The sequence below is a fragment of the Cariama cristata genome, unplaced genomic scaffold, assembly GCF_000690535.1.
Source record: "Cariama cristata isolate BGI_N322 unplaced genomic scaffold, ASM69053v1 scaffold1426, whole genome shotgun sequence".
Classification (NCBI taxonomy): Eukaryota; Metazoa; Chordata; class Aves; order Cariamiformes; family Cariamidae; genus Cariama; species Cariama cristata.
Genome location: NW_009620140.1, coordinates 1 through 25,799, shown reverse-complemented (window position 1 = coordinate 25,799; position 25,799 = coordinate 1). Strand labels below are relative to the sequence as shown.

At 39.3% G+C, this 25,799-nt stretch overlaps 1 protein-coding gene across 1 annotated transcript in view; it reads right to left on the bottom strand.

Moving 5' to 3' along the window:
- PSIP1 (PC4 and SFRS1 interacting protein 1) overlaps positions 1 to 25,797 on the bottom strand; it is a 40,622-nt gene extending 14,825 nt beyond the window's left edge. The window contains exons 1-10 of the mRNA XM_009701489.1: positions 25,658 to 25,797; positions 24,480 to 24,556; positions 20,012 to 20,150; positions 13,981 to 14,097; positions 7,750 to 7,857; positions 7,101 to 7,163; positions 3,943 to 4,057; positions 2,232 to 2,307; positions 1,247 to 1,472; positions 500 to 618 (exon numbers count right to left, since the gene is read on the bottom strand). Coding sequence (XP_009699791.1) covers positions 500 to 618; positions 1,247 to 1,472; positions 2,232 to 2,307; positions 3,943 to 4,057; positions 7,101 to 7,163; positions 7,750 to 7,857; positions 13,981 to 14,097; positions 20,012 to 20,150; positions 24,480 to 24,556; positions 25,658 to 25,729 — 1,112 coding nt within the window. The 5' untranslated portion in view covers positions 25,730 to 25,797. The remainder of the gene's footprint in view (positions 1 to 499; positions 619 to 1,246; positions 1,473 to 2,231; positions 2,308 to 3,942; positions 4,058 to 7,100; positions 7,164 to 7,749; positions 7,858 to 13,980; positions 14,098 to 20,011; positions 20,151 to 24,479; positions 24,557 to 25,657) is intronic.
- Positions 25,798 to 25,799: the final 2 nt, after the last annotated feature.

Sequence of the window (25,799 nt, the reverse complement as noted above, 5' to 3'; positions counted from 1 at the left end):
GGTGTGCTCCAGCTGGCAGACAGAGAAGGAAATGTTTTCCAGGTAACCCTATGCATTCCACAACCTGATCAAAAATCCATAACTGTGGAGTAATAGGTCCTACCAGTTCTCAATCTAATGTATCCAAAACTTCAAGAAAAATTCATGGCTGGCCTGAACAGTTTTTCACACTGATTCCTTTGTACATGGATATTCTTAGTTTACTTCTAAACAGAACCCACCAGGTGTCTTCTGCTAGAAATTTTAAGTGACTGAAAGACTGACATCGCTTAATTTCTAGGTTCAATTTTTCCCATCCTCCCACAACAGAACATACTGGCTTAGAGGAGCTTTTTATTCTCCACTTAAAAAGAGTTAAAAATAGACAAAAAAAGGGTGGAGGGAAAGAACAACAGAACACAGTGCAAACCACTTTAAAATTCTTTCAGATATTGTCTCCTCCTGTTAGTTTCAAAGTAATCCTACAACTTGCAGACATCACATGTTAAAACATACTCACAATTCAGATTCTGTCTGTTCTTCTTGCTTACGCTTTCTTTCTGTCACTTCTCTCTCATGTTGGCCTCTTACGATGTTTCGTCTATGAGGTGCCTGAAAGCTTCTTCCCCCTTTTTTCTTCTATTTTTATTTGGGATTTCAGGATTGGAAAGAGAAAAGCAAGGAAGATTATTAAGTCACTGTTTCTGTAAAGAGATAGACCCACCTACACTAAGTACCTTTGAAGCAACTCTGCTCCATGGAACAACCTGACAAGAACTGGCTTTCCCTGCAACTAAATACAAGATCTCCACATGTTGATAAGTTTTGAATTTCTTTAGTCCTTTCTCCGTTTTTCCTTTTTTTAATAGAAGGCAAATATCTTAAGCACCAGAAAAATGAAGACATTCCAAATGATTGGCTAGGGATAGCTTTATACCTTTCAAACACTTGATTTCAAGCAAAATGTTCTCTTAGATGCACCCAAGGAGGAAAAAAGTCCGTGTTTCAAGGAACACAGATGGAAAAAAGCCTCTTGACAAAATAAGTTCTACATTTAAATCCTTTGTTAAAAGGAAAGTGTCTTCGAAAAGATGCTTTTCTTAGAAAATACCAAAGAAGTTCCCGAAATAATTACTGGACAAAATGAAGTTTTGCAGCTTTTACTCTACATGCTTACATTAGCCAGCCACAGGGCTCCAACCTTTACTAAGATCTAGCATTAACTTCAAGAAAGATTTTCAGTATTATCAGGAAAGCAAAATTATACCTTGTCACCTTCCTGCTCTTCTCCATCATCTTCAGAATCAGAAGCTGATGCAGAACCCACTTTTGCAGCATTCTTCCTTTTTGGTTCAGACTCTTTCTTCCCTTCCTTTTTGTCAAACTCCTTCTTTGATTTCTCCTCTTCTTTCTGACTTTCCTCATCTTTTTTACCTTGCTTTTTGGGCTTTTCCTCTGGTCCTTTTTTCTTTGCCTTCTCCTCCTCATTAACGCTAGAACATGAACAGTGTTTAGGCATCACGTCCATTATCTACAGTGAGTTTAAAACATCACATTCTTCTAATTCAGGAAGTTTGGTTTGGTTTTTTTTTTTTTTTACCACAGAATAGTAGAAATTATGAAGATAATTCACTCTCAGTTCATTTAATGACTCTTCAAAAAATACTATCTTTTTCTAAAATTATAGCCCACTACCTGTGCAAAAAACCAAATAAATTGTAGTATGGAAGCCCTAATGAAGCTAGCGTTAATATATGCGCACAGATTCAAAACCAAGAAGTTAATGCTCAGAAGTTCTCCACACACATATGTGTTTGCAGGACCAAGAGTGCACACACTGTAAACTGGTTTTATAAAGCACACTTATTTAAGGCATACATATACTGGAACTGTGCATCTACTAATCTATGCAATTCAGTATTTTAATTTTGCATGATCTTGTCTTTTGTCTTAATAAATATTTTTCCTCTTCACTCAGCATACAGTTACATAAGGAATTTTGCACAGATTTTACAAGTTAGAAAAGTAAAGATCTTCTGTCTCTTGTTCCAGAAATGTACTGCCTTGAGTTACTATGTATTAATTACCTGAGCTGTAAATAACAACACCAAAGCAAACAGTAACTCATACTGAATACTAAAGGGGCAAAAACCTGTCAGGAACTCAATACTAATTATGAAGTCTTAACATAAGCAACAACATGGTTTACAATGAAGAAGCTTTATATTAAGAAACAAAACAGAACAACTCACAGGTCGCTCTCTGAAAGACAAGGTGGTTTCACCAACTTGGGTCTCCCTCTTGGTTTTGGAACCTTTATGTCAGAAGCTAGTATTTATACAGAAATAACAGGTTAGTCCTGAGCCACCATCTGCTCCTTGTCTGAGAGGAAAAATTCTTACTCAAGAGACACAAGCTACACTTAAATCAAAATATATATTCTGACATTGTTATTACACAAAATTCAAGTGTTAAGCGAGTACCAAATTTTAATCAAGATGTCTTTGAAAAATTAAAGTGTCAATAGTTTTTTTAGCTGAGTGGTAAATTAAAAACCTTCGTGTTCTTTTAGCCACGGGCTCCAACTACCAACTCTTGTGTTTTATGCACTGTGCAGTTAGGATTTCGTGTGGCACGTTTCACGTGTTGCAGAACTAACATGAACAAGTCTCAAATTAGAGATTGAGAAAGTCTGAAATTAGAGAATGGAAAAAAGTAATTTACCGTCCACATTTACACAGTCTGTTTGCCATTACTTTCAGATGTATCACGGGGCTTCCATCACTTTTCTTGGTAACAAAGCACTGTCAAGAAGTTCTACCACCACACTACGATACAGAGCAAAACTTTGCATTTCCTGAGATCCGCCATATTGTTCGGAGTAAGACAGATAGTTTATCTGCCTCCTTGGCACTTATATCCTTCAAATGCTTGTCTATATAAAGGTATTTTATATAGGAGGTCAAAGGATCTCTTATAGATCCCTTCCGGCTCTTACAGACAGTAATTAGTAAAAACAAACAAAAGAAATTGTAAAGATAAAAACACGTACAAATATTAAAAATGTACGTTTAGTATACATAATGAAACAGGGTGGAGTGGAGGGAAGAGGAGCTAAAGTCATACTTAATGTCCTCACAGCTTCCAAGGAAAAAGTAATTAAGTCTAGTTAACTGTGGCTGCATTTCCTAAAAGTTATTTTCATATTGTTAGCAGATACAGGTGCATATAAATTCTTTGTTTCCCAGACTAGATGCTCATACAGTGTACTCAACTGCTGCAAGAATTGTTTTCTGATGTAGTAGTTAATGATCGATTCAATATATGCAAACTTACCAGAAAAATTCCAATGAATTACATCATTGCTACTTTGAAAGAAACAAGCACTGCAGAATAATCACCAAATGGTTCTAATTATACATTATACAAAAGCAATTCTATCTTCTTTCTATTTATCTATCAATCTACACAGACCGCCTTAAAAGATCTTTTTAAACAAGTCTTTCCAGCTTTGTTTTCACTGTCCTCTGAGCTCCACCTTCAGGCTCTGTGTCCCCCCAGTTCTCTTCCTTAAGTTTTATGGCTATTATAACACAATCAAAGTATTTTATAGACTTTTAATGAATATAAACCTTTATGGAGCAACCATGCACAAAGAGCTCTTGTCGTATATCTGTAGTTTCGCAGCATTCTATGAAGGCTACTTTTCTGAAGATGATACTTGCATCCAAAACCGATGAATTATTTAGAGGATTGAGCATTAACGCTAACAATTTAAATCCATTTACGTCCTAAATTCATCAGTTTGAAATGAGGTGTTTTCTCATTACAATCTATTAGCAAAGACTGCCTTTAGCATGAGAAAATACTCTGTAGTATTTTACGGGAAAGAGACAGCTCCCTGACTAATTCTACTGAGATATTTCCATAGTGAAAAAATTTATATCTTTCTTTTAAAGTTACCTGCTGGTCTTCCTCTTTTGGGGCTTACTTTTGGAGACACTGGCACAGGAGCTGCTGCTGCCATTGCTCCTGCCACTGGTGCCACTCCTTCCTCGGCTTCAGCTTGTTTTTCAGCCTAATTTAAAGGATGAATTTCACAAGTGAAAAAACACAGGGCACCAATATCTCAATTATTTTCTCAAATGACAGTCTTAAACTTCTAGAAATGCATTATTACACTATTGCTTCTACACATGAAAAAAAGTTTCCAAATTTGGTAACAAGTTATATTTAAATATCACTAATTTCAGCCTCTCCATACCATCACTACCTGATTGTGAGAGTCGGTCCAAAGTCGTCCTGAAAAGAACAGTAATATCTCAACATCGTCAGCAGAAACTTGGAGATAATACGCCAACACCCAAAAAGGGGGGATTGGAAAGGAGTTGCAAAAGCATGCACTTTGTGATCTCTAAATAATTGGTGAAATAGATACCAAAAGACCTTGCAGATAGAGAAAGAATGCTGGGGCAAGTTGTGAAGAACAAAATGTAAGAACTAATGATACATACAGAATGATTCACTGTGAAGGTCTCATAACAAAGTATCTATGTAAACCTTTATTTTCTCCCAAGAAACTGCCAAAGAATTACGACCACCAGAGATACTGTAATCCTCATTATAATATGAAAACAGACCTCCTAGCCAAAGGCCACCCGCCTCCAAGGCGAACCATGCCTAAGTCCTCCTTGAAGATGCGCAAAAGTCTTGTTTGGGGAGGCGGAGAGAAGGCGGAGGTTGGCAGTGGTCCATGGGATGGAGGAGGGGGCAAGGTGTGTTGCTCAGTATAAAAGATGCTCCTTAACAACCAAAGTTTGGAAGCTTTCCCCACCGAAGATCACGATGATCGGAAGGACCGACGGGACGTCGCCGGACCTGGGACCACAGGGATACCTTGGACCCGTGGTGGTAGCTATAATTCTCTCCCTCTCTCCTTTTACTTTAACTTTTCTTTCCCCCTTCACTCTTTCTACCTATCAGACGCCGCTTTACAGGCAACACAATAAAGTTATACTGATTGATTGAAATATAACCCCTTTTGGCGTTTTCGCCTTTCTCTTTTGCACTTCAAGACCTGAGTTTAACGAACCATCACGAGTCCATTACTGAGTGGACCATGACACTGATACAGTAATGTTTCATATAATTTCAACCAGCACATTCATCTTCAGAACAGCATCTTGATACAACAAAGGAAAAAGATTATTCCTAAGTACTTTTAAGATCACCATAACAGCATGCCAAAACCCAGTTTTAAGGAGGTAAGTTCATATTTTTTCCCCCAATATACAAATACTCTTCTTTAGATGCTGATGCTATTATCTCCCCTAGCTGCATCAAAGTATCCAGCAAGTAAATGGAGCTATTCAGAAAAAACACTTGCTTCTAGCTCTCTAGCCAATTATTCACAGTGAAAAACTGTACATTGAACTGGACATAATGACATTCATCTACATAGTCATTTTAGGGGGGTGGAGACAGATAGAACTTCTGACAGAAGAAGATCTCAATGAAAGAATACATTATCTCCCTGCAGAAACATTACCAATCCATACATATAGATAAAAAGAATTGAGAAAAAAAAATCCTAACTGGAGAAAATATTCATGGAATTTAGTGTCCTGAATGCAGGAGCAACAGCTAGCAGCAAGAGCAGTTAAGAGTAAATACATATTTATCTTAATATTCTTTGTGGGCACCTATAATAAAAGACCGTTTTAAAGAATAAAGACAAACTTAAATCTAGAACAGAGGTACATTTCTCATATTAACTGTGCTTTCCATCAGCCTACAGAAAGACTGTTTACATGAAGACAGAAAAATATGTTAGAATGCTTTTTTAAAATCCCAGGAAAAGAAAACGCCATGTTTCTTAAGGCAAGTAAGAAACACATTCAAAGTCATATAACTGCATAGCCAGCCCTCTTTTCTGACCCACAAGCATACATCACACCCCTTGAAATGTTATGCCTTTCTGTTCAACAATGGCCTGTAGTAATCCAAATTTCTGGTTAAACCCCTTACCACACGCAGCACATGCCAAACACAAGTCTGTCAGCTGAAGCTAGTAAAAGTGACAGAGGAAATCTTCTTAGGCCTGCAGTGCCTTATGATGCCAAAACCACCCCCATCTCAAACAAAACAAAAGAAAAAACACCACAACCATAGGATTTGAGTGCTTTTTGAAAAAGCAAAGAATGACATCTTTTTTTCCATGTGTGTCATCTGTGACGCTTCTCTCCCATTTACAAGGTGAAATCACATACATGCATAGTCACAGACGTTCTTCCGACTTCTTGCTGTTTCAGATTAGAAGCTTTCTTTGAATTTTATTTCAGATTTTTATAAAATTTACTGTTTTTTTTAAATAAGGTATTCTTCAAATTAATTTTTTTAAAATATTCCAGTCATTTTTGTAAGAGCACCCAAACACACAACCTTCTTTTTCATGAAGCAAATGATACTCAGCATGCTACTTACCTGTGACAAACATACTAAGGTCACAGTTACTTCACACTCATCCTGTTCATGCTGTCAGCACTAATGTTGCAAGCTAAATGGTTTCAAATTGAAAGTAAACTTTGCCTCAGCTTAATCTAGTTTTTAATTGGGTCAGTGCCCAATCCGACTTGCTGTGTGACCACATGAACATTAAGGCTGGAGCATGCTTGGCAAGCAGCTTGAACTGCCCCTTTCACAGTAACTCAAACTTTCCCCAGACTGAAGAGACCACAGAATCACAACCTCATGAAAAGGGTGAGTATTTCAGGTGTCAGTTCAGTGTGATGAAGATACTAAAAAAATTCTTTCAGAGCTTCAAAACAGACTACTTTATTAGCAGCCTAGCGACAGTTTATATCTTAGTTCTTTTTACTTGCAATGGACTGTTTGGGAAGAGATGGGAACTCCCTACTCTACATTAACTTCAAATAGAATTAAGACTTGTAAAGCACCCCCTGGGAAAACTTTCATTCCTACAAATCTTTGAGCCATTTGAAAGGGGGCAGGAGGGTGTCAAGCACTTCAGCTCATGCATTATCTGTCATTAAAGAAAATAATATCCAGTATCCTCACATCCAAAAATTCCAGTAAGGTGAAGTAATTAAACATATTGTTACCTTTCTTTTTCTGCCTCTTCTAGCAACTTTAGGAATAGATGCATCATCTGTTTTCACCACATCCTGTGAAGATTAAAAATGGTGCTAAGAGTCTTAACAAAACAAAGGTGTATTTTAAACGATTCTAAGTTTTTTTCACAACCGAAGCCTCTGGCACATAACTTAAACAAGAATCCTGTAATATATATGAAGACACAGCCTGCTTTCAAATCAATTATAATCCTGATTATCTAGTAATCAGGATTTTTTTCAAAAAAATAAGAAATAATATTATAAATAATATTCTGTTTTAAGTAGAGGTAGGTAGTCATATTTTAGTCTATCACAACTCTTTATCTAGTCCTTTAAAAAAAGTACATTTGCAATAGAGACTAAGTGATAAAAAACCCACGCTGTTCCACCTGTTTTAATCAAACTTCTATAGACAAGCCAGACTAAAAGTTTCCCTTCTGATGAAAGCTTCAATTCCTGTTAGCTTCAATGAGAGATATAAACATGACTGAACACATAGGAAGTTTTATATAATTAAACAGGTCCTGACACTGTCACAGTAGGATTAACTGTAGCTTCTTAGTACTCAGTAATAGATTTACGTCAACCAACATAATACGAAGATGTTCTTTGGCATATAGAAAAAGCTTTCACATACTTCTTTACTGATTTTTTCAGAAGGTAGAACATCTTCCTTTGAAGTATCCATCTCCTTTTCTTCTGTTTCAGCTTCTGTAGGTAAGCTACTATCGCCTTTAGGGGATAACTGCAAAGGGAGTCAACATAGACTGAAAAAAATGCATTAAAAAGTATTTCATAGTAAAAAGAGAACATACTAATAACTATCAGGCTGCTTTTCATTTTGAATAGTTTAAGTCTGTAGATGCACTCCTTTCTTAGGTACACGTTAAAAGCCTAAGGCAGGACTACCTCCTCCAGTACACGATCGCAGGTGGCTGTCAGAACAGGTCAAAATACAGCAATGTACTATGGTGGAACTTAAATTCCACTTTGTGTTCATGATAACATAACTACATTTTTTCACCACATCACTATTATATGAGTACTTAAAAGCGTTCATGCCAACATTCAAGATTAATTTGGCTCACTGTTTAACTGCTACGAACAGAGGGATGTCCAAGTCACAGATCATATCTTGTAAAGAGTATCACTCTACTAAACAAAGATTTAATGTAGTAGATAGACCACAAACAAGTTGTTTTATCATGTGAGATAGTAATTAGTAATAATTGGTATTATCTAATCTATGCCTTTTTTCCTGTTTTGTTGGGGTTTTTTTAAACCTTAAAATACTAATATTAGTTTTCATTTTAGGTGAGCAGTGAAGACTTGACAAGTCGAGAGTTAATAAGTTACTTGAAAATAATCAACATTTCCTTACAGCCTATGTATGTACATGGTTTTTAGATCTTCAGTTCATTCTCTCAGCTTCAATGCTATTGCCTTGTCCCACTTGCAAGCTCCTTCTGTAAAATTCCCTTTTAAAGTAGCTATAGTTCTTAAAATTTCAAGACTGAAGAAAGCAACTCACATACAACACTATCATGCAATATTCCTAATTACTTGAAGACATGTTTCACTGGCTTTTTACGGATTACAGCTTTAAGACAGAAGAATCCCTGGTACATTAAAAACACAGGGAAACAGAGTACAATGACTGGCTGAAAGAACGTTACAGCTACACTAGTATCTGTTGTGGCGTAACCCCAGCTGGCAACCAAGCACCACGCAGGTGCTTGCTTACCTCTCCCGGCTCCCCAGTGGGACTGGGGGAAGACTCAGAAGAAGGTAAAACCCATGGGTTGAGATAAGAATAGTTTATGATAACAGATAAGAACAGTGATGATGATATCAATATATTGCAGGTGTTCCAGAGCTTCACTCTGTTCCATGCAGTCTGGATCAGTTCATAGCAAATGGTAGGGCTGTGTTTCCACTCCTGGGGCAGTCAGTTCCAGGCATACTGGATGCCCCTCTGAGTGAAAGCAAACTGTGACCTGCACTCAGGGATTGAGAAAAATGCATGAGCAATATCAGTTGTCATACCATTTGGTTGCCTTTGACTCCAGTTCGTGTTGGACATTCCAGCATGTCTGGCACTGCAGCACTTAGTGGCAGTCTGACTTCATTCAGGCCACAACAGTCTACTGTTAGTCTCCATTCTCCATTAGACTTCCACACTGGCCATATGGGGCTATTAAAGGGCGACTGAGTGCTGCTGATCTCCCCTTGGCTGTCCAGTCAAAGAATCAGCATATGGATGGGGATCAGGGAGTCTCGGTTCATGTGATATTGCCACTGGTGCACTGTTGTGGTAGCAATTGGCACCTGTTCTTCAGCCTTTAGTAACCCAAGAACAGTACAGTCCTTCAAGAGATCAGGCAAGGTAGACAGTTGCTTAATACCTCCAAGGCAGCTATACCAAAAGCCCGTTGGTACCCCTCTTGGGTCCTGGAAATACCCTCCCCTGAGACAGTCTATGCCAAGAATGCACAGAACCTCTCAGCCAGTCACAATAGGGTGTTTTTGCCACTCATTCCCAGTCAGGCTTACTTCAGCCTCCAATGCAGTTAGCTGTTGGGATTCCCCTGTCACTCCAGAAATACAAATGGGTTCTGTCCCTTTATAGCTTCATGGCATTAGGGTACACTGTGCACTGGTATCTACTACAGCCTTATACTCCCTATCCAGGCCATCAGATCCACACAGTCCAGTAAACTCAATTATCCCTCTTCCACCTGGCTGGAGGCAGGGCCCCTCTAGTACTGGTCACGAGACTCTACACTCACTTCTTGCTAAAATAGGTTAGAATTCCTTTCCATAGGATCAGGAGTAAGATCAGCCCTTCCACTCTGTCTGGGGAACTGCCCACTGTAGACTGCAGCAGCAATTTTCTTGGAAGAGCTTCCATTTGTGGTTGTTTATCCTTGCAATTCACATACCCATGCTGCCAGGGTCGAGGTAGATTTTCTGTCTCACTTCCTCATGTCCTCTCTGTGGTCCCATAGGTAAAACCACAGGGCAGCCCATGGTGTTACCTTCCATATCCTCTCCCTTGAGCAAAAGAACATTTACTGTTAATAGTTGAGATACTGGTCCATACAGGTCGGGAGTGGGATCTATCCTCCTTCAGTTACTGGACCAGTTTCTCCACAGCCGAGACGAGGAAGGAAGAGAGACTTCCTTCATATTGCCAGAGTTAGTGAACCACTTCATCCACTCTTGGTCCTTCTTCATCTTTCCAGTCCGTTACTGCCAATGATTCAGCATACAACGATGGTGCACTCTGCACAAAATTCCACCACATGGGTCATGTGCATTGACTTTGTATCTGTGGGTGACAGCATGTTGGTCGAGTCATAACAAATCCTCTCTAGCACGGCTAATTCCCTCAGATACTGAATACATCTCTCCATGGTGGTCTACTTGCCAGGGTGACAGATAACATTTTCCTTGAAAGGGTACTTTTCCTTCACGCTTGACAGAACTCACCTCTGGAGGTTGAGGACTTATGTCCCTTTTCCAATCACCTTGTCACTGTCCCCTTTCCTAGAAAGTGACGCCAGCTGCTTGGCTTCCCTACCCTCTAATTCCAGGCTACTGGCCCCATTAACCCAGCATCAGAGCAGCCAGGTGACAGTGTGCTCACCTGGATGACAGCTGAAATGTTTTCACATATCTTGCAGCTCACTCAGGGATAGGGATCAAGAGGTTAATTCTTGTTCTGCCTCCTGTTCTTGTGGTGGCCCTGCTTTGTCCTCCTTAACTAAACAAGCTGTCTTTCGTGTCCATTTCTTCTTGCGTATAGGGGCAATTGATACTGGCACAGGTTGGTCCTTTGGTTCAGCTGCATCACCCATTGCCAGGGTCCCAAGCAGCCGTGGTGTCTGTAGACGAGGTCCTGAGTAGCTGCAAATAGTTGCTTAACCCTAAACAAGGCGTGAACCACATTCATCGTTCCTAGCATTAGGATCATACTCGTTTCAACATCCCAAGGACATTAAAAATTTTCAAAGTTCTCCAATGCTTTTGTAACTAGCCTGGAGAAGAAGGGGAAGCTGTGGAAAGATGTCTACTCCATAGATCGGGTCTCCAAGGAGAACAGGCAAAAGGTGTATTATTAATAGTTTCCAATAGATGGCTCCTGAGGTACAGAGGTGACGGCAATGCCAAGTACAAATACCAGATTAGTTCCACGACCAGCAATTCTGTCATATCATCAGACAGTGTTACAAAGTACAACAGCAGCAGCAAGTAAGGTGTCACATACGGAACTCAGAGAAACAGCACACCACCACTGAGAGCAACTAAACCAACATTGTGACCAACAACTATTAACTAATACAGTGAATGCTTATAACAAATCTGCTTTAACATGCTCTGGTCAGATCTGCCATTATCCAACCTCTCGAGCCCCATGTTGGGCATCAAAAAGGACTACTGTAGTTTAACCCTGGCTGGCAAACAAGCACCACGCAGCCGCTCAGTTTCTCCCCCCACCCCGCCCCCAGTGGGGTTGAGATAAGAACAGTTAAATAATTGAAATAAAATACTATCATGATATTAATGATGATTGTAATGAAAAGGGAGATAACAAAGAGAGAAAGGAATAAACCCCAAGAAAACAAAACCCAAGAAAACCCCAAGTGATGCACAATACAATTGCTCACCACCCCGCTGACTGATGCCCAGTCCCCAAGCAGCAATCGGCCCCTCCTGGCCAACAATGCCCCCCCCCTCCCCCAATTTATATACTGGGCATGACGCTCTATGGTATGGAATATCCCTTTGGCTGGTTCGGGTCAGCTGTCCTGGCTGTGCTCATGCCCAGTGTCTTGTGCACCTCCTTGCTGGCAGAGCATGGGAAACTGAAAAGTCCTTGACTTAGGGTAAGCACTACTTGGCAACAATAAAACACCAGTGTGTTACCAACATAATCCTCATACTAAATCCAAAACCACAGCACTGTACCAGCTACTAGAAAGAAAATTAATTCTATCCGAGCCAAAACCAGGACAGTATCAAAAGAATAGGAGTAAATTTGCGCCATATTTTGCCTTAAACTGATTAAGTGATGCAGACTAATTACAGGAATCTATGTAAAAGGACCCATTCACGATCTTCCATTCCATCTTTCTGTTTACATGGCTCTCATGTCTTCCCATTTCTTTTTCACGGTGCCAGCTCAGGACAGCCTGAATGCACTTTTCAGGAGCTTAAGTCATTGCTATCCCCACTAGCACATGCTGCTTGCTGCATAAATTCACAGTGAAGAAAACTGATGAATCAGTCCAGTTTAAAAGAAGTTTTCCCCTTGCAGTAACAAATGCTGAGGAACAAATGCTTTTATCAGCAGTGTGCACAGGCACGAAGGAAGAACAGCAGTGGTTTACTAATAGTAGCAGGAAATTACATGTTGAAGACAGTTCCTAAAGTATAGTGCATAGAACCCAAATCACACTGACCTTCCACATGTGGAAGTACTAAATTAAGGAACACTAAGCAGTAAGAAGTTGGGATAAATAACCCATCAATAACTCGCAGTCTCCAACTTGTCAAAACAACTCTCAACATCATCTGTTAGTGTACGACCAGTACACTAATTCCAACCCCCCATCAAAGGTCTTTTTTCCTCTCGAAAAAATAAGCTATTACAGCTACTAGACACTAACGCTACGTAAGGATCATCCACTATATATTTGACACACTGCAATTCCTCAGTTGCAACTGAGGACAGCCAGCTACATCTAGAGAAAAACTACATTAAATCTTGGCAAATAATCAAAAGAGAAACAGTCAAAATTAAGGCAAGTCTATTCAAAATAGTTTCATGCTTAATTTAAGAGCACTGCTCATCCTGTAGAGTAGTAATTTCCAGAAATAAATTACAGATAAATGAGATACCATGAATATATCAATCCAATCTGCATCACAATTTTTGTCATTTTAGGAGTCTATTCTCCTTAAAAAACTGAGAAGAGATAGCACACAACACCTCTTCCATGCCATATGAAAAATAACCCCATATGAACAAAACAAAACATTGAAGGATAGAGAAAGTTCAAAGCAGTGCTACACTAGTATTATTAAGTGTACACTAAGCTAGGAAGGTCCACCTCTTACAGTATGAATTACATATAGCACCAGTAAGCTGAAATACTGATGTTTCAGACAGAAATGCATTTTCTAAGTATGAATACAATATATTTAAAAAGAATACAATCTTGTTCCGGAAGGATTCTAAGGTATGCACACATTTACAAAGCAAAGAAGCTAAACTCTGTATAAACTACTGTATACTGACTATTCACAGATACTTTCCTGACTCAGAGTTCAATTCATACAGCTATGAAATCCTTTATATCCATTTATACCCTAATTAGTCCATGAGGAGTATGGTCTGACTCAAACCGATTCTTACAACCTGTTCAGGCAAATATACAGAAGAATCCTTTAAACCCAGACAGAACCTGATTTTTTTTTTTTTTTAAGAAAAACTGTCATAATTGAGAAAGTCACACCTCTCAATGATATTAAAAACTCTTCAAAAACAGGAAAAAAAACTTAAAGTTAAATCTTGGTAATCACTTCATCTTCTCCTGCCTAGGAAGTACTGTATTAATCCACTTTAAATATAGTATGATTTAGAAATACAGACTAGTAAAGAAACTAGTTTTCAAAAACACATGCAGCACCTTAAAAGGAATACAGAAGGACGAAAATATTACTGCGTGTACATCTGGAAAGAAGCAAAGACAAGGCAGTCAAAACAGTAAAACACTGTTAGTGTAAAGTATTTAAGTAAAAACTTGGCAACACATTTTTGACTTAAAAACATTTCTGGTAGAACATGACTTCAGTCACTTACTTTTGGGACAGAAGACTTTCTTCTTTTGGCTCCTGCTTTTTCTTCACTCCCCTCTGCAGGCTCCTGACTGCTTTCTTGAACAGTTTCTTTGATAGGAGTGTTAACAGCTGGATGGGACTTGAATACAAAACATCAAAAATAAGATCTAAATGCCTTCCTGAACTACAGAGTAACGATATTGAGATGTGTTCTGCCACCTCCACATTACTGAAGAAAGCATCATGCTAAGGAACCCCTTATTAGAACTACAAGAATATTAAAACATACTTGTTTCATTAATTTCCACATTTTTCAGTTTAAACTGCATTTTCATTATCAAACTTTCAAGCTCTACTGCTGTAATAACTTATTTTCATACTAAAAATACTGCAATGTAAAGTTTTTCTTACGTATAAAAAAAAGTTGGTTTTGGTCAAATATAATTTGTGATGTTACTCTCAAGGAAGTGCATTTTTAAATGAGCTATCAATCCTAAGTGAGCCAACTACCTGTTCCTGAAAACATGAGCAAAAAAAAAAATTTATAATAAAGATTAAGAATTAAAGTTTAAAACCATGGAAATAGACAAGGTAAAGCCAAAATCAACTCTTTTTTTATTCCGCTACATTGTCAATAGTTTTCTCACTCTTAAATATTAGCTCCTTCAAACAAAGCTGGCCGAACTCCCTTGACTTTTAATTTTTCCCCCACTGAGGAAGTGGATTTGGATTTAAGCCCAAGCCACAAGCTCCCTTCTGCCCTCCATCTCCCTTACTAGCAGCCACAAGCAACATCTGCAAAGTATAAATACTGCTTTCAGAACATTCCAGCCAGTTCTTGCAGTTAAACAGAAAATGTGGCTCTCAGAAGGACTTACCAAGAGAAAATATGACTAGTAAAAGGACAGAAAAAAAATCGCAAGTGAATCCCTCTATATGAATAGCTGACAAGTCTGTTACTTCAATATTATCTTGTATCCAGAATAAAAGCCCAATTTTGCCAACATCTCCATGTGATTACCCGCTCACCTCTGACCTTACCTACCATGTGGCCAAACACAAAATTATCTACTCACCCTGAATTTTTACGCTCTGACAACTATTCCCTGTTACTGTTCAGTAACTGTGCTTCACTTAACTCTAACAATCTTCTTTAAAATCAAAGAGTTTTATGTAGATCAAATATACTCCTTGATCTCCATCTTAAGATACATTCATTCATCTCCAAGATCTCAGCTAAAAAAATTTGTCCATTCACCAATGCATACTGAATACTGCAACATATTAATAGGCCATAATATACTATTCTACTTTAAAATATTGTTGGGAAAATATCTTTGCTTATCAGTATACTTACATTACCTTTCCTCTCAGTCTTCATAACCAACTACTTGTCCTCACTTTGGAGATCACTGACGGCCTACACTGATCTTCTCTCACACACTGCCACAGGGAAAACAGCTGGCAGGTCTCGGCACTGGCTGCCAGCGACCTGTGTGGAGCTCAGTCTGGGACTGCCCTGTACCCATCCCAATCGGTCCCAGCTGACTTGGCAACAGGCAAACAGACCCACCTCCGCACACGAAACTGCACCCACCAGACAGCACACTGTAAAGAGAGACCACAAGGAGAAAAGCAGCTGCTTGAGAAGGGATGGAGAGATGCTGCAGAAGGGGGATACAGACGCACAGACAAGACAGCCGCGCAGGGCATAAGGGACACAGAGGCAAAAGAGTTGCCAGGGCAGGAGGGACGCTGGAAAGAGGAGGCACACGAGGAGTTGCCCAAGCCAGGCTCCAGTCCAGAAGAGCTGCCTGAGCGGGGCAGAGAGGAGACAGAAGGGACAGCTCTGAGGGGACGGCAGCCCATGGAGAAGCCTACACTCCAGCCACTAAGAAACAGGGAACAGCCAAAGCAAAGTAAGCACTACACACCGACGTCAGACTCATGTGCTGTCAACATCTCACCCAAGGAACTGACTCCGATGTGCAGTGAGGGGACTGGTGACCAGCGAGGGGGGAACAGAGGTAGCTGGAGGGAAGCGGAGTTGTTTTCCTCTAAGCATTCGTCTTTGTTTCTTGTTACCAGAATCAGTAACAAAAAGCTTATGTCAGTTGGCTAAATTGTGCCAAATTCCCCGACGTGAGTGTTTTGTTGCCTGTACCATACCCTTCTTTGGCAAAGATGGCAAGGTGAAGCCTCAGAAGTTGATTGCAACCACTCTGCTACCCTTACAACAAGTACAAGTTTCCCCATAAACTCTCAATAAGACTGCCTAAATATCTACATCAAGCACTTTAAACTTCCTTTCCTTCCCCAACTAAAATGTCCAGAAGCCCTACTCCTCACAAAACCCATAGCTGTTAATTAACACAGCTGCAGAGACTGTTATCAAGCAGATAAGCATCCCTCCCTTATTACTAGGAGGGAGAAACCGTACATACTTGTTTCTCCACCTTTGAGAAGAAGATGCTAAAGCAACATCCTCGTGAACAGGAAAGCTGCAACATAGTCAAACGCCTAGGGAACTAACAAGAACATGAAATAAGGTACCTCTGAAGTCTCATCACTGTGAACTGTATGCTATCCTGCAAAGCACTGAAGAAATAAAGCTCATTTCAGCACATAAGCCGAAACGAGTAACACCAAAACAAAACCCAAATATCACACTATAGTTTTCTTAATTCTTGGAAAAGTGGTATGTTCCTCCATCTTATCTATAATCTTTGGCAGAACAGCGATATAATATTTCAATTCTAAGAATTAAACCCAAAAGGTAGCGTTTTGTGAAAAAACATGGAAGATCCATGACTGATTGACCTGACATCAAAGACGCTCAAAGAAACGATCTCTGAAGTAGACCCTTACTGGGGGTTCTACTTTCAGATCAAGTAAAACTTATTCTGCCCGTTTTACATCCTGATTTATTCTACAGAATGTCATTCCAGTCAGCTGTTTGCAGACATACTCCTTTAGCACAAACAAAAACTGCCCACAAGTAAAAACAAAGGCTGGCTAAATCCTAAGGGCTTGATTTACTCCAAATAAAACTTGCTTTTAACAATGCACAGCACAGGGTAGAAAGAGGCGGCTATCAAAAGAAAGGCTTTCTAAAGTTAAGGTGAAAATGCACAAGTTGTCACCGTTTAAGGCTGGGCTGGCGGAGGGCAGACGCTCTCTATTAACCCTTTCCTTTCCCAGAAAGGAAAGGAGAGGAGAAAAAGGAGAGAGACTTACAGACCGGAAAGTTAAAACTACTTTAATACAACAATGAAAAAGAGTATAATATTATTAATACTAATACTACTACTAATAGGGGGGAAAAAAAAAAACACAAACCCAACACTGAACTTCCCAGTGATGATCAGGGAATTGCAGTCCGCTGTAGCTCGCACCGCTGCCACGGCAGGGCGGGCACCCGGACTGGACACTGCAGGTGACAGGAACTGGATTCAGGAACGCACGGATCGGGATCGGAAGCAGGAGAGCAAGCAGGGTCCCACAAGGATGCCGGCCATGAAGGAAAGAGGGCTGACCCCCGCGATCCCTGAGCTTTATACCGAGTATGACGTGTATGGGATGGAGTACTTCGTTGGTCAGTTTTTGATCACCTGTCCTGTCTGCTCCTTCCGGTAGATGCAACCCTTTCACGCCTTTTCATTTATGGAACAACAGAGTGCCAGCAGTGACCTTGGTTCCCAGAGGGCTAAGTATAAACATTGGCCTTTCTGCATACCAGTCCTACTGTTACCTTGATAACAACTATAAACATCAAGGATTATCAATTCTAAAACCAGACACTGTCTGCAAAATGCGTAGCCAACTTCAAAAAGTGCAGTTACTTAGAAGAGACTTAACTGAAGGAAAATCTACTGAATGTAGAATTGGTCCTGTTTTAGCCAAACCAGAACACACGTCTACTGCATTACTTCATTCATTCTGTAATTCAATCTGGTTCAACTCCCCTACTCAAGCAGGACCACCCAGAACTTGCTGACCAGGACCATGTCCAAATGGCTTTTGATTATCTCCAAGGAGGGAAACTCCACAGCCTCCCTGGGCAACCTACACCAGTGCTCTGTCACCCTCACAGCAAAAAAATGAGCTTCCTGATGTTCAGAGGGAACCTCCTATGTTTCAGTTTGTGCCCACTGCCTCTGGTCCTGTCACTGGGCACCCATGAAAAGAGCCTGGCTCCATCTCTGTGCATACTCACTTCAGGTATTTGTATACAATGATGAGATCCCCTCTAAGCCCCCCCCCAGGCCTAAACAGTCCCAGCTCTCTCAGCCTTTCCTCACAGGAGAGATGCTCCAGTCCATCACCTTCATGGCCCTTTGTGGGACTCTGCCTCCAGTATGTCCATGTCTTTCTTGTGCTGAGGAGACCAGAAGTGGACACAGTACACCCGTTAAAACACCTCTACAAAGAAAAGCTTCTTCTTCCAGTAATTTTAAGGAATTATAGGAACAGATTTTAAATACAACTTGTGAAAAGAAAAACTTTTTAATAAAGAAATAGTGGGGAAAAAAAATGGCAAAAGCCAACCTAAAAGCTGTAGACAGAACCTGAACGGTTCACAAAAAGACCCTGTGAAAGAGCTATCACCAAAGTTGAAGTATCTGAATGGAACCCAAAATGTGGAAAGGACTACCTTGCAGAAAAACTGCAAGACTAAGAAAACAATTTGTATGTTTCTCTTGGCAGCATGTTTTGTCTATAACCAATTGGAAATGTATTTAGGAATGTATGAGATGCTATGAAAGCAACTCAGAGCACTGCTCAATTGAAGTTACTGACCCCTGCTGTGAAACAAAATATTAGACAAGCTTGTTACTGTCGATCGTTTATACCCAGATTTTCACCTTATTAGAATAACTGGTAACACAGAACTCAGTTATGGTTCATAACTGCCTCAGCCACCACAGAGCATCTCTCCTAAACTGTCACAAAGAAAGCAGCAACAAGGTATACAGACTCATATTTTACAGCAGCGGAAAGATCCTGTCTCTTATTAATACAGTCCTTCCCATTATGATTAGAGGATTAGTATCCTTCCATATCCCAGAGCAGAAAAAGTGTACAACTGGAGTACATCATCTTATCTCTACTTCACAAACTCCTTAACTCTTTATCCACGTTCTCCTACGAACTAGAAACACAGTAAGTTAGGATATTTTATGAAGCAGGGGTTAACTGGTGCTGAAATGGCAATCGGGAGTGCCATGTAAGAGTAGCAAATAATGCCAAAAGATACCAAGTCTTTTTATTATTACTGCAGCATTGCCTTGAAGACCTAGTATGCGATCAGTGTCCAGTGTAGACAGTAAAACCAAGAAGCTACAGAATGTTCAGGGCAGGTAGGCAAATACTAAATGAGCACGACAATTTGTCTTCAGATTAAATTTGGGTCTTTTTATGGGTAGCATTGCATAGCTCCAGTTTAAGCTTGGAAGATTTACCAAGGGGCAAGAAACGAAGAATTACTGATGGACAAAAACTGAATCAAACAAGTTACATGACAGTTTGGGGGCAAAAGGCAAGTATCACATTACTTCCAACCGCTAGAAGAAAAATGCTGTATGCTAAGAAAGCATGTACTGAAATCTTGCAAGGAGACTTGTGGAGAAGAGTACTCAGGTTTATAGGACAAAAAGAAGCAGAGTGACTGAGATTCCAAAAGACTACCACTTCTGAAGTACAGTTGTACAATTCCAAAGTATCTTACGAATATACATAGCTATAACTAAGTAAGTATATATAGCTATATAAGTAAAATGATGTGTACTGTAAAAAGTGTTAAACTTTTAGCCTTGTGCTCCAAAACTGCAAACATGATCCCTTGTAAGCTTACTATAATAAAGAGGTATACCTAGTTAACCAACACCCCCATGTCTTTTATGCTATTAATAATAGATATCAATTTAAAAAAAAAAATCATTCTAACCTGCAGCTGAACAACAGCAATAATTCTTTACAGCAGGGAAAAACTCATTGCCTTTTTTTCTCCTAACAGTACAGCAACAAAGATTTGCAAACTCCACATCACTTACCTGTTGATGAGAGAACTTCACTTTGGGATTGTTATCGATTTCCCACAATCCTTCATTAAAACCCTTTCTTTTATTTGGTTTGCCATATTTATCTTTATTTTCAGAGTAAGGGAATATGTCCTTTGGTCCCAAGAATGCCCTTAAGGAGAGAAAGAACAAAATTTCACATTTTAAATGGTTAGTCTTCTTTGAGAAGTAAGCACCAAATGTTATTAAGTTATGAAATTAATTACCACTGCAAGAACTATTTTTATGTAAGTGCCTAGTTTTCTCAACTTTTGCCTTCAACAGCCCAAGTCTTCCACTACTAGCACCACACATACAGACACCCTCCTTACTAGGGTGTTGAGTGTCTGGGCAAGAAACAGTTGATGCTGCATCGTAAGATTGCAGCTGATTGGACAATCAACTACTGTGAATCAGAACAGTTAAAAAACAAGTAGCTTGCAAACAAACCAAAGGAGCAAATGCTTCCTTAGGGGGAAAAAAAAATAAATAAATTCAAGCTTAAATGTTAAGAAGAAAGAATCCTTGAATTCGGACTGTGTAAGGCAAGAAAACAATTTAAAGGAGAAGAAATGGTTCCAAGCTAACAAAGTTCTTAATTTAAAAATAATCCAATTAAAATACAAAATTTAAGATTAATTTTTAGTGAATACACAAAAAAGCAACACTTGAATACACTGATTGCCCATGTCTTTGTAAGAATAATCCAGCATTAATTTAGTAGTTTTTCAGTGTGTGACAACAGGACCTCATAACTTGATTTACCAAACTTAACCAAGAAAAACTTTAAACTTGTCAGACAACCAACCAACATTCCTTCATAGCACTAACCCTACCACCGTAAGCTGTGTAAACTACTAGGCTGAAAGCTTTAGTTTTCTCATATGTCAAAGTCACAGTATCCACACTACTAGCTTCTTTTAAGTCAGACTTGGGAAAATAAGGTACCATATTACTGAGAACCAATATTCTGGTTTATGCTGAAGAATATCAAAGACTCTTTAATTCCAGCTCTACTTTCATGACCTTTCAAAGTTAGCATTTCACTGTAGCAATGCATATGCTGCTAATAGAAAAAGACAAGACTTTGGTGGCACATTCTTATTTTCACTCTGTCCCCACACACAGTTTTGTCTGATTGTCTATGTTAGATCCAACTATTTGAAAAGTTGCAGATACTTGCTTTCGAAAGTATTGGCTCATGGAAGTAAGCTCCTCTCTCCTATTTTCTTCATCATCTTTAAAAAAGACCTACTTGAGACTTACACCCCACTAAACAAAAAAAAAAAACAAACCAAACAAAACCCAACGCACATAAATCATCTAGAAAGCTTAAGCACTTCCTACTCCAGCAGTAAAACACTCATCTATGTGTACAAACTACTAAGTAAGCCACTGTGACAGATTAGACTGCAAATTACCCATCTCTTTGCAAGAAATGGTTAGAGAGGATCCAGCAAGCATGGGAAACATGCACCTGTCAAATCCTACTTAACCAGACTGAAACGATGGGGAGGGAGACAAACAGAAACCAGAAGACAAAAATTGGAAACATTGCCTCCCTTCTTCCCTATCCCCTGAAAGGAAGCATTTTTCCAGGGTCTGTCAGCCTCTACCCATACTGCTCAGGCCTTGAAAAACACCAGAAACAGCTACTGTGAAAAAGTAATGTAGCTTACTGGTTGCTGTAGTTAAACCCCCATGCACCAAAAAGGAACAAAACAAAACAATATCAAATTGGGAGTGATCACCCCAAAATACAGCGTCCAGAAACTAGAGTTCAGCGCAACCTTCTGTTTGTCTGCACTGATATGATTTACTGGCACAACAGATCCAAATAGAGCTTTTATTAAAATAGTATCCATTTTATTACTCTTTTGGGAAGCGGTACTGTTGCTGCATTAAGATAGTATGGAAATAAACACAACAAACATTACCAAATTCCCAGAGCTTATTTTAAGAAGCATGTATCTGTTCACTGCACACAGGCAGCAACACACTTAGTTGTGTTTTGACAAAACTTAGAGAAAATCAACAACAGTAATCAAAGTTTATAATTGTTTACAGTAATCTGCAAAACTGAATTACTATTATTACTAAAAGTCAAATAAGAATTATTTCCAAGCCAGTTGTGTTTTTGCTTTTTCCCCCCATAGCTCCTATTTCCCTACTGTAACCATCCACGCAGCTAGAAAACACAATCCTTTGTACAGAATGGCTTTTTCGCACAACTAAACTTGTTATCTGGATTTTCAGAGTTGCCACTACTTACAGTAAGGTAGGCTGTACACGTACAGAGTATTAACATGCTGAAGGTGCATAGTGTCTAACTTTGCACAGATGTGTAACTCTGAGATGCACAGTGGAGAACGAGTTTACCAAACTTATTTTAATTCCCATGAAAAAGTACAGAAAATAGTTAGCTGTACCTAATTCCTGGTGGATCACTATGTCAGTATTTACAGCTACAAACCTAAACAAAATTACATGCCATGGAACAGCATTTTCCTTTTTCACTTGATCTGCTCCTTCGTATTGTTACTTACAGGTATTTGCTGTAAGCAACAGTAAGTAAGATGAAGAAGCATTGGAGTTTCACTTGTTATCACTCTAAGGAGCACAAGGTAAGTGACATGCTTAAAGAGACAGCTAGGTCATGGAATACCACGTACTTTGCAACATGTATGAAAGAGACAATAAGTTTCTCTTGCACTGTAGAGATCTCTGAAATGTATTAACGCTGAACTTACAGCCTAACAAAAACGAGATTGCAGTAAAACTTTATTTTGTAATAATATCAAAAAGTGAGAAACAGACATTTCAAATTCACCCATGTAAACTAAAAAAATAACCAAACCAACCTTTCAAAATCAAGCACGTCTTAGGAGTCTAAGCTAAATTTAAAATTGGCCGTGATGCTTCTGAAAATCTGCAAAAGTGTTTTCAAAGCTTTAGGTAAGGAGTCATTTCTGTCTCACTTATATCTGTGTCCCTGAACTTACTTACAGCTGCACAAAACCCCAGTACAATCATGACACACACATTATCAAGGGCAGGATGAAAGCAATACTGTGTCAAGAAAACATTCAGCCGGGGAAAAAAACTAAGAAAAAAGGTAACCTGTTGCATTGTTTAAAATTATCATCACAAAAATGGACAAGATTCAGACCTCACAACCTTGATTCAAATTCCAGGAACCCCTCTTTACCCACAAAACTACATACACACACACACCAAAAAAAAAAAAAAAACCCACAAAAAAACCTGAGCCATTGAAAGACCTATTGATAGATGTGAACAGTTAAAGAAATGCATGGGTGTATGAGCCAAGCATATAGAAATCTTTTTCACACGGAAATCACTTCTTGAAAAAAGAACCAAGTAACAAGTAATGTCAGAGAAAGTAGAGGATGCTTACTCTTTAATTCAACAGGGCAATGTATCTTGTCTTAGCATGGCTTACGAAACGATAAATGCGAAGTAGCACATTAAAGCAATTTCAATAGATATTTCATAAGATGAAGAAAAAAAGCAAGGCCTTTCCACAAAATGCAAGAAGCAGAGTACAACTTCTATCTCTGACCTGCTTACATACCATTTGCCATTTTATTAAGAAAACCAGCAGAATTAAAACCACACTATTATAGGTTTTGGGTTGGTTTGGTTTTGGTTTTTTTGTTCCGTTGTGTTTGGTTTTTTTTTAAAAAACAGATCAGACAACAAATGTAGCACTAAATTTGAAGTCTTACAAATCTACACTAGGACAACCAGTCACGCTATAAAGTAACAGGATAATTTTCAAAAGGACAGAACTGCATAAACTCCTGCATATTTAAAACCAAATTTAGCGGTGGAAGAAAGAGTCCCTCAAAGCAAACGTCATATGACTGCAAAATGCTAGCACTGCTGAAAGTACCCAAAGATAAATACTTTGCAAGTTGACAGGTATAAAGCTAACTGCACTTCCTCATTTTTCTCTCTAGAAAAAAAAAAAACCCACCCAACACCCACAATCCCAAACCTCTACAGAAAAAAACCCCACAAAAAACAAAACCTAATACATGATTATTTGTCTGTTTGTCAACTCTTGCTATTTTATTGTTCTCAGCTTTATTTCACTTTCTTTGAGAATATATTGTTAAGAATTTTGAGGATATACAGGACCACAATTAAAGTCCACTACTGAAGAAAAAAACCCAAACTTATCAGTCATATCACTGTGGGTGCGATTTTTTTTTCTTCTGACAAGGGAAGTGTACATGGTATGGTTATGGTCTGCCATTCCCTTGAATAACTTAAGCAAATGTTAGAGAAGCATGTCTTGTCAAAAGAGATTAATTTAGAAAGAGCTGGTCTGCTACTGAATAGTACTAGTTTAAAATACGCTAAATTTAGACAGTTAACTTGTTGTCACTGCATTCTATGATGAAAAAAATACAACCTTTAAATATAAAGGACTTACGTCTCATGAGTGCCAAAAAAGAAAATAGGCATTTTATTCGTAGGAGGCTTTACTGCTCCATCAGGAACTTCATCCACCTAAGGAAAAGACAGACTATAATTCAAGTCAAGCAACAGTTACGAGCAGTCTAGGGGAAAACAAATAAGTGTTAAGCATTCAAAAAGAAAAACAAAGCTACAGAGAAGTAAGGCAGGTCTCAAGATCTCTTTTCAACTGTATGTTACAAAATACAGCAGAATCAAAGACAGTATTAGCAACAAGAGGAAATGACAACACTTCTTGTGCTAAGCAACACTTTGCACATGACCATTTTCTTTAAAAGAAGAGACATGATGTGCTACAGGTAACAAGCACAATTCAATTCCATCCAAATACCACCCCTCCTTCAGCACAAGCAATAGCAAGACTTCCTACCCTTACACTGAACTGATGACTTGCCCAAGCTCAAATGTCAAGTGCTACAAAAATGAAATGTCAATAAACTTTCTAAAAAATTATTCTTAAGCCAGCGTTTTGGCTAAATATCTCATAATTAGTCTTTTATCTACATCCTCACAACTGTCAAATGACCTACAGCAGTCACAGAACTTGCCATGTGGCTTCCAAGGGAGGAAGGAGAAAGCCAAAAAGGACTGGACACCTTATCACATGCGCTTGGCTTATTCTACAGGAAGCACTGTAGGAAGAGCTGACTTTAGAAGTAAAGAGTAACCTGGCCATAACTTTGTGCTTTTCTTTGGTGAAAAAAGATCAGTTATTTGGGAACAGTATTTTTGTACAGTTGGGTGCACAGCTTCAGTGTCGTGCCACGATACAGCAGTCTTCATTTCTAAAAGCTAAGTTATGCAAATTAAGACAACTAACGACTACTGTAGAGGGGTACTTGTTACAGGAGAAGGGACTTACAGCGAAGCATAAGGCAACAGCAAACCGGAGCGCAGAACCTGCAATGTGATTCAGAAGTCGCTTCCAAACACGGGAGCAGCACGGTACCCTCCCTCACACGGCAGGGGCTGAAGCCGCAATACGGTTTAACCGCATGGCTCTCCACAGGTGTTTGAAAGTACTTCTAACAACACAAAGCTACAACAGCAGGAGAGGAGGCCGGGAGAGGCGGAGGGGGACAGGTTCAGAGCAGGAGGGCGTTGCAGCCTGCAGGGGAGGAGGGGGTGCCTTACCCTGGCTGGCCAATGGGGATAACCTTTCATCTTGGCAAAGATCAAGTCTCCGGGTTTGAAATCTCGGCTCATGTTTTCTCACCGACGTGACGCCTGTTGCCGCCAGGCGAACTGGGCCGAGGGGAGGGGTCTGCACCTCCGG